Genomic DNA, 13126 nt, shown 5'->3' on the forward strand with positions numbered 1-13126 from the left:
ATTGCTTTTTGAAGTTCTAATTCCTGCTGGGCTTCAGATCTGCTTGTTTTGGCGAGGAAGGTAGCGTATCTGGCGGCGACGTGCTCGTAGCGCTCATAGCTTGCGCGAAGCTGCGTTGCGGCGTTGTTAACGTCTTCCTCTTTTGCACATGACACTTTGAAAATAGCTGTCTCCACGTTCTTCCAGGCAGCGTCTATTCTCCGGCAGTGCTCTTCGCGGCTCGTTTCATACGTTTCTTTAGCTTTCATGGAAAACGTAGTTGCTCTTTGTGGTCGAATATTTGCCGTGGAGGCTTCATGCTCTGCTGTCATAATTTGAGACGTTTCAGGCGTCAGCTTGTCCTGATCCATTTTGGCGTGCGTGCTTCACGACGTATCTCACTCAAAGCGGACGTATGTGGTGAAGCCTGCTAAGCTGCGCGATGAAATTTGAAACGAGCCCACCTTGTCGTTGCCCTGTGTGCCGTCAGCTGCTCAACTTGTAGGCGATGCCGTGTCCCTGCAGTAGGCGGATGTCATGGTCAAACCGGAGGTCTTGCCGTGCGACGTATTCCACTGCAGCGGACGTTGAGTTGGCGGCCGATGGCAGTCGACTTCACTTTTTTACTATGCTGGCCTCGCGGATCGCACTTGACGGGATCAAAGCGTCCGCTGTCCAGCTAGATAACGGGTCGAACGCAGTTGAACATTTAAAACAAACTTTAATTACACTGAGAAGGTCAAAAAAGCAAGTTAAAAATACACAAAACGTTCAGTTTTAGCCCCATAAAAAAGTGGTCCGGTCTCTAGGGCTGGTGGGGCGAGTCTGCCCGTCCCGCGCTTTTCCAACTGCGGTTTCCATCCCCGTCGCCGCCCCCAGGCACGGGAAACAACAGCCGACACCCCGAAGCGTCGTCACTGGGTTTCTTTCAGGAACCGAACGGAGGGAGCGGGGTCCTTTCTCTCGCGCACAGCTTGGAGTCCGCGGGGGGCCAGTGAAAGAGAAAGCCATAAAGGTAAGGAAGGCTCGCTTCCCTCTTGAAAGAAAAGTCTGGCCGTGCATTCGCGACGCGCACAGAACAGACTCCCATATTAACAATATTAAGAAAAAAAGGGCATTTGGCATTCGCGCTCTAATAAAAGCACGGGCCTTCTTTTCAGAGAGAGAAGTGGTTCTTGAGGGGAAAGGAGGAAAGGCTACCACTATCTTCTGCAACCCAAGCGGGAGCAGGGCTCAGCGCCAGCAGGGTAGCGGAGATGGGAGTAAAGGAGAGAGAGGGTATAGGAGGGAGAAAGGTAGAGGGTCGTCCTAGCAGCATCAGAGCAGCCCGGCCGGGAAGGCCCAGTGGGTTCGACAGGAGGAGTAGGCTGGGGATAGACCGTATAGGAGGTGGCCCAGCAGAAGCGAAGTTGTGGCGGATCAGGAAGCCCGAGGTGGTGGGATGGCCGTTAGGCTATCCGTCTTTGTAGAAATTTCCTATAGTCTCGCCGAGAGCCCCGACGAGTCGAGGTACTCGACGACACTTAGGATGGCTGGTAGCTGATTACGACAGGGGAAGAGGATATCTTCCTGTCGTGAACATGGGATCCCCAGGCGGTGGAACTCCTGCGGAAGTCGGCCGTGGTGCTGCATGTGAGCAGGGCAGGCCAGCAGGAGGTGCTCCAGAGTTTCTGGTTCACCACAGGAGGCACAGGCTGGCGAGGTGGCTTTCAAAAGGCAGTGCCGGCGGGCTGCCGTCCAGTAGCAGCCCACTCGCAGTCGGAGCAGCAACGAGGCATCCCTTCGTGGTAGGCCGTGCTGTGGAAGAGGCCGTGGAGGCCGGCCCAGGGATACCCGTTTGTCCGGGTGGCAGGCGATGATGTGCCGGCGCAGCCTGTGTCTGGAGAAGTCTGCTGCCGTTACAGCAGGGCTGAGGGGGCGCTTGAGTGGTGGGCACTCTTTACAAGAGTGTCCGCCTCTTCATTGCCCGGGATCCCCACGTGTGCCGGTAGTCAATGCAGGGATAGTGAGCATTTTGCGTCCTGAAGGGCCGTCAGTCTTGAATAGAGCAGCGCAACCCCAAGGCTAGCCCCGTAAGTGCTCTGCAGGCAGAGCAGCGCCGCCTTAAAGTCGCAGAAGGTGGCTGCCGGGGTCGCTTTTAGCTCCTTGGCCAGTAGGTCCACAGCAAGGTGGAGTCCTGCTAGCTCTGCTGCGGTAGAGCTTGCATGCCCCGGGAGATGGCACAGCTTGCTCTTTTGTAGGGCCGGTGCAACGCAGGCTGCTGTGGATGAGCCCGTCTCCGGTATCACGGATCCATCGACGAAGATGTGAAGGTGGTCCCCAAGTCTATCTTGGAGGAGAGTCAGCTGTTTGCTGTAGGGCACATGTTGGGGAACGGTTCTTCGAGACACTTGGCTCTTTTATCACTGTGCTTTTATTCATAGTCATATTAACCATGGAATATCTGTCTGGGGTGATACGTACAATTGTCGTCTGTCATCAGTTCAGCATGCAGACGTAAACTGGGATACATAGCGCAAGAACTACACAAGGATGAAGCATGAACATGGGACGAGCGCTAACTTTCAACAATTGATTTATTGCAGCTGGTAAGCATATATATACTCACTGGTATGCCACTGCAACACACACTGAAGGGAAGAAAAGGAAAAGCAGTCATGTGACTACTATGCCTAGAATTAACGCTCTTTTCTTAGACAAAAGAATAGAAGGCGTGCTAACACACAACAATGTGTTACATAACATAACAGTGTGAAAGCACCATCCTACCCTCTCTTAAAACGGACTGTTGCTGTCTATCGCCACAGGAATAAGATAATGAGGGAAATTGTCGAAGCAGCTGAGATAGCTGGAGTAGGTGACGGTCCCGGCAACAGTCTTCGACTTTGGGACCATCGTTTGTAAAACAAAAATGTAACCGTTTCCTTTTTTATAATGAACAAGCTTGATTTGATTTGAAAATGTGATTATACGGGATATTTTTTGTGTGATTTAGGCTGGTCGAAATGCAGTCTACAAAGCCGGAAACTGGACCTAACATCCAGCTCAGGAGTGCAATATTATTAGTATTTGAGCCACTGTGGCTGGTAAAAAATTCGATAAGCCACCGTTTAATTCAGTAACCTCCGCTTGTTGCCCCATTAACGACACCGTTTCCTCTTTTGTATAGCTTTTCAACAACCATTGTGCATTCTAATACGTGCGCGGAATGTGTACACCGCAACCGGCACATTTCTGGCTACGTGGTATATGGAACACTTTCTTGTGACATGATGGCAAAAGTTAAAGCTGTGCGCGCAGAACCCGTGCGTCATTTGTCACCATCAAAATGAAGCTGCGTATTTGTTGTTCGTTGCACCTACTGTCGCGCTCAATATGAATTGAAATACAGGCACACATCCGTCAAATCTTCGAATAATAAAAATGAGAAGTGCCATGTTTCTCGTGGGTGCACCAGCAATTTGAACAGTGGGTGCACCAGCAATTTGAACAGTGTCCAGCAAATATTTTGAGTAGGCAGTGTACGGCAACACTGCAGCGCCCACAAAAAAAAATATGGATTCTCGTGTTGCAACTCATATTGAGCGCGATAGTACGTGTAGCGGTAAAGATATACTGCCAAAAGAAGGATGGCATGATCGGGCAGAAGGCTTGAGGACTTGCATGATATATACAGGAATTTTTTTTCGTAATTTATCCAGAATAAAGAGAGGAAGAACGAAATAATGAAAGAAAAGAATTAAGGATGGCCCAAAAGTGCCTTTTTTATTATTTAGAACTGCTTGTCCTGCTGCTCAACTAAATATCTAAATGAGCCTACAGACTTGTCTCACGCAAACACTGAAGCAGTGGCTTATGGAACTTCTTATTCATAAGCCGACGCGTATAACTGTCAGTTTGATCGATGCGTTTGTTGGCGACCCTTACAAGAAAAGGGCATTGGCAAGTGGCAAACATCCTGTATGAATGTTGGAGCAAAGCCTTTCGGAGAGCTCACAGAGTCGTCAGGTATTGGACCACAAGGGGCGGCTGAAACCAAAGTGTAAAGGCTGCCGCTACCTCCTCATCCGAAACAGAATTCAGAGGAAGGGGCAGCAGAAACGCGGAGAAATTAATGTACCCGGTCGTTCTACTTGCCGTTCTATGAAGCTCCACAAGCACCAAGAGATCCAGATCCGAGAACATCGCTAAGCTCTATCGCCTAGGAAATGAAGTCTCCGCGAATGAAAAGAACGAATGAAGGCAAAAGCTTGGGGCGCAAGCGCCATCGCAGATCACGTATCTAGCGCTCCGCGATGCCGAAGCTGGTATACCCGCAGCGGGAAGTCTCCGGCTTGCATCTCAAAGCTAGGTGTGCCTAAGGCTAAACGTCATCCCAGCCAGCACTGCTGCTGACTACTAGCGCTTATTATCGTGTTAACATCTCCTTATCCGAAGCTCGAAACGTGCCAGACAACAACAAAGACCGCTTCAAGGTCGCTCTAAGAGGAAACGGTGCCGTGATGCCGACAGAGCTGCCATTTCGAGGGAAGGTCTCACTTCGTGTTTCGCATCTTAAGTCAGACGAGCCCTGCTTGCCATCACGCCAGGTCACTGCGATTCGACACCCGTTGCGGATTCCATTTGGAGCTTTCGGAGGGATGCTTTCCAATTCCTGATCCGGAAGCTGATAGTGTCGCTAATGGCGATTTAGGAATCGCCGCACCGTATGACAAATGTTGTCTTTAAAGCTTACAAAAACAAAAAATGAGAAAAACAAAACCTTGCGCTTGAGCATTGGCTGACATGTTTGCTTTTTGGCAAAAAGCTGCGAAATTCGAAGGTGAATGAGGTTCTAATAACCGGCGGTTGCAGAAAGCACCACGAAGGGTGGTGGACATTGAAAATGGGCGATTAGCACGCAAATTTGGTACACATTTGTCTTGCTCATTCAGTTCATTCTGTTGGAGCTGTCTCTTTCTTTATTTTTATCCTTTTACTTCACATGGAAGAAGCTAGAGTGTTAGACGGAGTCCATTAGGATTTGCGCCACTGTCCATTCGCATGAAAGAGCCGACTTTACGAGAGGGTATTCGAAAGAATTCACTCTCTTAATCAACAATGTTATTTCCTATTGATTGATTGAACAGGCTGATTGGGAGGGGGAAGCGCAAGGCCTCTGGGGACGCGGAGCCATTCATTGGCAGAATGCACTGATTTCGATTTCACTCAAATATCGGGCCCTCACTCAGTCACTAACTCAGTCCCAGGATAGTGTCTTGGTCCATATTCCAGTCAGTCTACAAGTGGTCTGTTGCGCTCATGCTCTACCTGGTCACAATACTGGCAAACCAACCAATAAGTCAGAATGGCTGCTACCTGTCCCACTCTGAGCAGGCCGCTTTTGGCTCCCATATTTGGTAAATGAAAGCTACGCGACTATCTTTTAAGGAGCATCATCTATAGTATCTCGCGTGGTACTAAGTTGTCGAGCACTGCTTAGTAGTTTCTAAAGGCGAAAACGATGTATCAAGCATGTCAATCTCAGAGATAAGATACCTGTTCTGTGACCCCTTCCGCTTGATATGGCTGAGATGAAAGCCGTCCATTTCGAGTTTTCAGTGCTCCGGCTACCTGCATTACTCAAAGCATTCAAAGATTGCGGTCTCTGCTAACACTACACAGTAACCCTAATGCACTATAATTCCCACATCCAGTAATACCGTGTGAGGGAGAGGGGTGGATCTGCATCTATAAGAACCGATATACTCCTATTTAAACAAATTTATTCTGGGGTTTTACATGACAAAATGTTCATCTGATTTTTAGGCATGCTTTAGTGGAAGGCACTGAATAATTTTTGACCACCCGAGGTTCATTGATGCGCACCAGTATATATATATATATATATATATATATATATATATATATATATATATATATATATATACATGTATATATATATATATTCACCAGTGCTGTAACCTTAGCCATCTTACATTACATTCTTAGACAATGGGACCGAGTCCTGTAGAAAATCAAGCAGGTTAATCAGAATATGTCTCCCCACAGATGTCTTAGAGCCCCAAGCACCTATTCCTGGGCCGGTATTTTGTAGCGATGCCTTTTCCGATTCTATGCTTTTTCAGGCTTATCGCGCTTGGCCACTGGTCAGAGCGACGGCCTGCCCTCGTTATCATGGGGATCAGGCGGCCGTGTGTGGTGGATGATAAGAATAGCATAGAATAAGGCATAAGGCATCGCTACAAAATAGCGGCCCTGGACTCCACACCCAAATACTTCACACAGAAATACGTCACCGCGAATCCTCGGCTGGTGGTGGGGACAACGGTAACTGTTCCTCTGTTCCAGCGATGTTGTTTCGAGTCTTCATAGGGGATTTGGTACATGTCCCTTCGCGGAAAGTAGCACCGTCGGCTTAACAATTTCAGAGTAGTCTTGCATGGCATGGCATGGCAAGAACTTTATTTTGGTCCAGAGAAACTAGGGCCCGAGGGCACAAGCCCCCAGGCTAAGTCGGTGGCTCCGCCCACGTAGGCACCGGTAGGCCAAAGGCTTTCCCGATATCGTGAGCTCTCCGGACAGCCAGGAGTTGATCTTGGAGGACTTCGCTGGATATGCACCGACTCCAGTCCTCTTCACTGTTGAGATCCGAAGCCCTTTGGTTGGGGCACAGCCAGAACATATGATCAAATCGACATGGAGTGTGTCCACAACTTTTACATTCCGCGCGGAAATCCTGGTCAATTTTGTTAAGCACATTAGGTGTGGGATAAGATGTAGTTTGAATCATTCTTAATGTGACTGCCTGAGCTCGGTTGAGCTTCTGATGGGGGGGGGGGGAGGGAGGAAAAAACTTCCTGCCGTCCCTATAGTGTGAGGTGATCTCGTGAAAAGTAGTAAGTGGGTCTTTGTAGGAGCCGCAACCATCCTGGAGCAGTTCCTGATCTGATGCGCGGCATGTGAGATCTCGCACAGCAGAGTGAGCTTGCTCGTTAGGATTGTTGCCATAGGGGCTGACCGAATGGCCCTAGTAGTCTTGCGGATCTAATTTTAAGCGTCCTGATATCTGTGACAAAAAGCCTGTGCAGATATTCTGGCGCTTAAGCTAGCACTTACAGCCAGGCGCAGTGAGTGGCCTTTACTTAGCGAACACAAGCTGTTCACTTCGGAAGAGGCGTGCGAGCTTTGTAGCTTTGACGTTCCCTTGAGGTGTCGCGTTTACATTATTTACATTACACCTTACCCGATGAAAACGAGCATTATGAGGCCTAATTTGCTTTAGACAGTTTTTCTATAATGCTAGATCACCCACCGTGGTTAGTTTGTGTCTATGGCGTTGGGCTGCTGAGCACGAGGTTGCGGGATCGAATCCCGGCCACGGCGGCCGCATTTCGATGGGGGTGAAATGCCAAAGCACCCATGTACTTAGATTTAGGTGCACGCTAAAGAACCCCAGGTGGTCCAAATGTTCCAAGTCCTCCACTACGGCATGCCTCCTAATGAGATCGTGGTTTTGGCACGTAGAACCCCATAATTTATTTTTTTATAATGCTAAAGAGGCTGCAAACCATACAATAAGTGAGTTTCGTTTAAAACGGTCTTTTTTTTTTGCTTAGTAACGTCAAGAAACCGCATTGCTAGGTGGCAAGTCAGTACGTAAGGTGGGTAGATGCTATTAAACCCCAGTGGCGTAGAACCGGCGCATTCAGCGCCGTTTTGTCATTCATTCTTTCTAAAGCAACAATTTTTCTAGACATTGTGGAAACCCGCAGGTTTCCACACTGGCTGGTCAGGCGAGGTGTCATACAGGCGATCACTGTGCTGTCGTTAGTACGCACGCGTCGTCTTTTACAGCTTTTGCGACCGGCGCATTCCTTCCTTTTACGCGCGCCACGCTAAGCCGCTTGATATTTCTGCCTGCAAATCCCTAGCAAAAAGCGCACAAATATATTACGAGATCCACGTCGACCTTGCATAGGCTGGCAGTTGCACGAAGCGTTCGGGGACGTATGTGCGCTTAAACTTTAAATTAGGTTCTGAGCCAAATATGCAGTATACGCCACTCTATCTTGGGGAAAGGGCTGATGCCGCGCACGAAAACCGGTCGACGATGCCCCCCTGGCACGGACGGTACGGACCCTCAACCGGCGTTGCTCGCCTTCGCGTCGCACTCGTCACGTGCGTATACCATATCGTCTTCGGCCTTCGCCAGGCGGGTACCGATGAGCTCGATGCACAACGCGTCGCGTCTGTCGCCTCGAAAACAACGAAACGAACGCCCGCGGAAGCATGTGCTGCACGCAAGTCTATCCGCGTTCAGGAGGCGCTCATCCCTTCAGGTACGTACCGCGAGGTAATGCTCGTGCATAGTGCGAACTTGCTGGCAGAGCAACGCATAAGTCATGGCGTGCATTTTTTTGTTCAAACACCTTCTTGCAAACGCGAATTCCGTGATGTTTCACCGGGTCTAGGTACACTCGGCCACGAAATCTGAGAGAAAGTTGAATATCTGCACAGTCTCTACTAGCATATGTGAACAAACTTGTGATGTTAGGTTTTACTGACTACTGTTACAGGCTGCTCGGAAATTGAACGCTTTCTGAGCTCCCGCAGTCCATAAACTTTTGTTGCCGATTGTACAACATGCTCAGGTAACAAGAATGTATGCTTCACTTAAAGCTCAATAAACAACGGCACAAGCGCTTTAAGTAAGGTTTCTTACAAACTAGCTCAAATGTCAGTTCTTGTAAGAATGTATGTATGTTTGTAGTAAGGCGTGTAACCTCAGGCCATGGTTCAGACACGTTGTCAGTGGTTGTTTCGGTCAATACTTTGACAAAGACAATTCCCGTTGTAGGTACGTTACCGTTGTCGGTACGTAGAACAAAATCACGTGTAGTTATTATGTGTATGTGTATAAGTATGCATCATCCACTTCCAACTCCGCTTTGCCATGCCGACATGCTAACCATAGCAGATGTGACATTAAAACAGCAAGAATTAAGGTGGATTGCATAGGTACTCTTATCTTGCCCCCTTCGTTGGGTTTAGGACATCATGCTAGAGCTACATAGCCCAAATTCGCGCACTTGTGTCGATTTATCATGATTAAACAAAGTTATTTGCAACCAGCATGCGAGCTAACAAAATACACCTTTTCTTTCTCAAGTGTTTATTCGGCGTATCAATTCAGCGTAATATTAAGCGGGTCTTTTTATTCACGTGCAGCTTAATGCTTCAAGACGCAGAACCGGCAGAGAGTCCACCTTGAGGAAACTACAGTCCCGGCTTTCATGAAGGCATGAACGAGTACATGCTTTCGGCCGTTGTGACCTTACTGTGGCTGGTCGGTGCACTGTGTTCGGAGTGGGACTGCAATGTAACGCTTCCCTGGAGCGTGGAGAACAGCGATCATCCAGTCATACCACAAAGCGCCCTCCAAAATCTTCTTCGCTGTCCACACGAACTTCATGGCTGCAGCCCTTCGCCGATTCTTTGCGACGAGGAGCTCTTCGCGGTGACGTGTTCGTGCGCAAAGAATTGTGAACTTTACGGTGACTGTTGCTGGGACGCTGGACCCAATTTGTCGTCGAGGACGCCGGCAACCTGCGTGGCACGGAACGTCGATCACCATTTCGGAAGAAACTTCTACGTTATCTCGTTGTGCGACCCAAAGTGGCCGGATGACAGCGTGCGACAATCGTGTGAGAATGCGACGCATTCGAAGGAGGCCTTCTACATGATACCAGTGACCACCAAAAAAATGGTGACGTACGTCAATGCTTTCTGTGCTCTGTGCAATTACGACTTGGATGGCACAGCGACGTTTTGGAATTCCTCGGGAACACCCCAAAGTGGATTTCAGGTTGACCTTCCGCCAGTGGTCCTGAAGCACGTGGATACTTTCCTCAGGCCTTGTGACCCTCATTTAGTGAACGTGCATAGTTGCCCCGAAATGACAGACATGGAAATGTCGCGGAAATGTAATACATACTTTGCTCCTGTCGAACACATAGACAATATGTCGGATATTGTCTACAAGAACGTGTACTGCGGCCTTTGCAACGGGGCTGAGCTGTCTTCATTGAAGTGCATTCCAAAACGAGCAGTTCGAGAGACGTGGGTTCGAGTTCACATCAAAACACCGTTCAGGCCTAACCTCGTGTCTTTAATGAGACCCGTTCTAACTCAGGAGTCTTGCTTCTCGTGGCACGATGACAAGTGTTATATAAGGGTGCCTAAATATTATTACACGAACGATTCGATGGAGGACGAAAATGACAATTTGATCAATGTCAACAGAAGAAGGACGCGTTACGTAGCGTACAACGTGCAAAACTACCTCACTATTATTTGCATCAGTTTGTCCCTCGCATGCCTATTTTTGAAGGGCGTCGTGTATGTGTTCTTTAAGAGTTCTCGTTCGTTTTCCACGCGGTGTACGTTGTGCTTGTCTTGTACATTGTTCTGGAGTCACCTGTTCTTTCTGCTCGCCAACAGCTTCGACGTACACACGCTGGTGTGCGTTGTGTTCGCCGTTGTTCTTCATTACGGGTTCCTTTCTACCTTCTTTTGGACCAGCTTGCTATCTTTCGACATTTGGAAGAACGTCGCGTCGGCGCGAGTTTCTTCTAGCAAGCGCAGTGGCTTTCTGCTGTACAGCGTCATAGCGTGGGGCGTCCCTCTGCTTATAGTCGGGACAAGTGTGGCCATAAACTGGGCCGCTCCAGAGTTTGTGCTCTCGCCTCACTACGGTCGCTTCGGCTGCTGGATAGGCAACCTCTGGAGCCAGTTGGCGTTCTTCCTCATGCCCATGATGATTCTCCTTGTGGTAGACGTCGGTCTGTACGTGCACACCGTCGTAAAAATTCGCAGAACGTCGAAGCGCGCCTCCATATTTGAGTTCACCGGAGGTGGAAGCTCCTCCCACATGAGACTGTACGTGAAGCTGGCTTTCATCATGGGCATGACGTGGATGCTCGGCTTTGTGAGCGCTTTCTTCAATGTGCTCGCCATGGACATCACCGTCATCATCTTGATAGGACTACAAGGCGTGTACTTGTTCTTTGGTTTCAAGGACTATCAGCATCTGATTCCGAAGCGCTTCCGGAAAACGCGCAAGTGTGTGCTGCCTGCCGTGCCTATAGTCAACGCGCCAGTGGCCTCGACCGAAGGGGGCATTGAGGACAGAGACGTGATTCGTCGAAGATCTTCGAATGGAGTGGCAAAAGTTCAGTGACGTGCATCCGTGTTTTTGCTGCTGCTTATTAGTACGTGCGCGAATGTGAGGCTGTTCACCGCTGCGAGTGCTATTTGCACTTGCTTTGAGCGCAAATTAGTTAGTGCAAATTAGCTACAGACTAAACCAACGGCATGACTGCAAACGTGAGGTAGACATAAACCGTGGCGCATTGGCGGCGCACCACTACGAGTTACGTTCAAAAACTGGTGAAAGACTGACTGCTGTGCTATAAGACAAGCGCATAGACATCCCTTCCAATCATCCTCACAATCTGTTCGCGAACAAAAGGTTTTTTTGTTTGTTTGTGAGCAACACCCTTTCTTCACAAGGCACAAATGGCAAGCTTTGCAACCCACCTACATCGGCACAAAAGAATGAAAGCTTGGCAATCCTAAGCGTTTATATGCGTGAATATTTTTTCAAGTGTTCACGACAGATGGCAACACCCCTATTTTTGCTACGTGCTTAGGCCTACCGTCAAAAGCAGGCAGTACGATCCAGTGGTTCAAAAAAATAAGCGTCATGTGATCGTGAATCTACGTAATTCTAGCTATAGCCATCATTTCAATGACAGGCAGCTTGGGATTGTTGCGCGCGCCAACGCGTGACCTCTCTCTCTATATATTGGCTGTGGGCATGTATTTCGGACAATTACGCAGGCCATTATAAAAAAGCCGACTATGATACGACGGTGGTGCTGGCGGTGGTCATGTACTTCGGACAACTATGGAGATTATTATATTTTTTATGAACTAGCACATTGAAATGAGCCCTCCTAGAGACGTGAGCGCTTCTCTACCACCGAATGAAAATAGTTTTGGAATAATGTTAATATCACGAAATAATACGTATGTGATGTTTCGATATTCATAGTATCTTTCGAATAGTGATCGTTGTGCCGAGCTTTGATGTCTTAGCATTTTCTAATGAGCTTTGCAGTTTAGGCCCACTTTTTTGAAGGTGCATACGAACTGGCTCTCCATGTCCCGACGAAGAAAGCCAGTTAAACCACTTCCGAGCTCTTGATTTTGCATCAAAAATCTCTCAAATTAGCGGTGTTCCCTTCTGTTTGAACAGAAAGAGAATCTAATCGCGCAGACACAATTTTTTGGGGACAAAGCTAGATTGTAGAAAGTCGCACATGTAGTTTAGAACATAACGTGAGTGGGACGAAGGGGACTAAGACATGAGAAAGAGAGACAAACATGGTGCTGACTACCGAAAATTTCTTCTATAATTCATGGCTTACGCTATGCCATGAATTGCTATTTCGCCCAAGCTTCAACCCACCGCAGTTATTTGCCGCTAACCTAACTATTGCATCCGAAATGCCGATTGTATCATGCCTGGTGTAGTTGAAGTAACACGCATATGAAAGAGTTGAACTGAATAAACCAAGCAAAAGGGCAACTTACTGACGATATACCAACAAGCACTTTCGCAACGAATGACAAAGTAACGATTACTGAGCACCTAACAAAGGGCAGTGTATAGTCAACATAACAATTAATAGCTTTAATCAATGCAGTCACTGCGGCAACGAAGACTTTTGCCTCCTATTGGCTGGTTAATTTGAGTCCTGTACTGGCACATAAGCGGAGGGTATCCGTAAATCGCTGTTTATTCAATGGCGTTTTGCTCAGCCGCAGGTACTCTTGCTTTATATTTTAAGCTAGTTGTATCACACGAACTCAGGTAAACCTGTCACGGTATATAGTTAAACGTTGCGCACACCACAGCACGTCGCCTTTTGATTCCTCTAAGAAGCCGGTTCCGTCTTGCCAAACATCTGTGCAACGTCACCCTCGGTAAAGACGCATGTCGCGCCATCGGTGCCAGGCTGCGTGCAGCTTTTCCCTTCCATGAGATCGGAGATCGCTCGTGAGGGGCAAGCGAAAAATC

The 13126-nt window shown here is 48.3% G+C and overlaps 1 protein-coding gene across 5 annotated transcripts in view; it reads left to right on the top strand.

Moving 5' to 3' along the window:
* Window positions 1-11619, top strand: part of LOC139059231 (uncharacterized) — a 30333-nt gene extending 18714 nt beyond the window's left edge. For 4 of the 5 annotated variants that reach the window (XM_070537370.1, XM_070537369.1, XM_070537373.1 and 1 more), the window contains one exon: window positions 9211-11619. In XM_070537370.1, coding sequence (XP_070393471.1) covers window positions 9284-11221 — 1938 coding nt within the window. In that variant the 5' untranslated portion in view covers window positions 9211-9283 and the 3' untranslated portion in view covers window positions 11222-11619. Of the gene's footprint in view, window positions 1-7849; window positions 8322-9210 lie in introns of those variants that run through there. The other variant, XM_070537371.1, reaches the window with a different exon arrangement.
* Window positions 11620-13126: the final 1507 nt, after the last annotated feature.

Source organism: Dermacentor albipictus, chromosome 4 (genome assembly GCF_038994185.2).
Source record: "Dermacentor albipictus isolate Rhodes 1998 colony chromosome 4, USDA_Dalb.pri_finalv2, whole genome shotgun sequence".
In the NCBI taxonomy this organism is placed as follows: Eukaryota; Metazoa; Arthropoda; class Arachnida; order Ixodida; family Ixodidae; genus Dermacentor; species Dermacentor albipictus.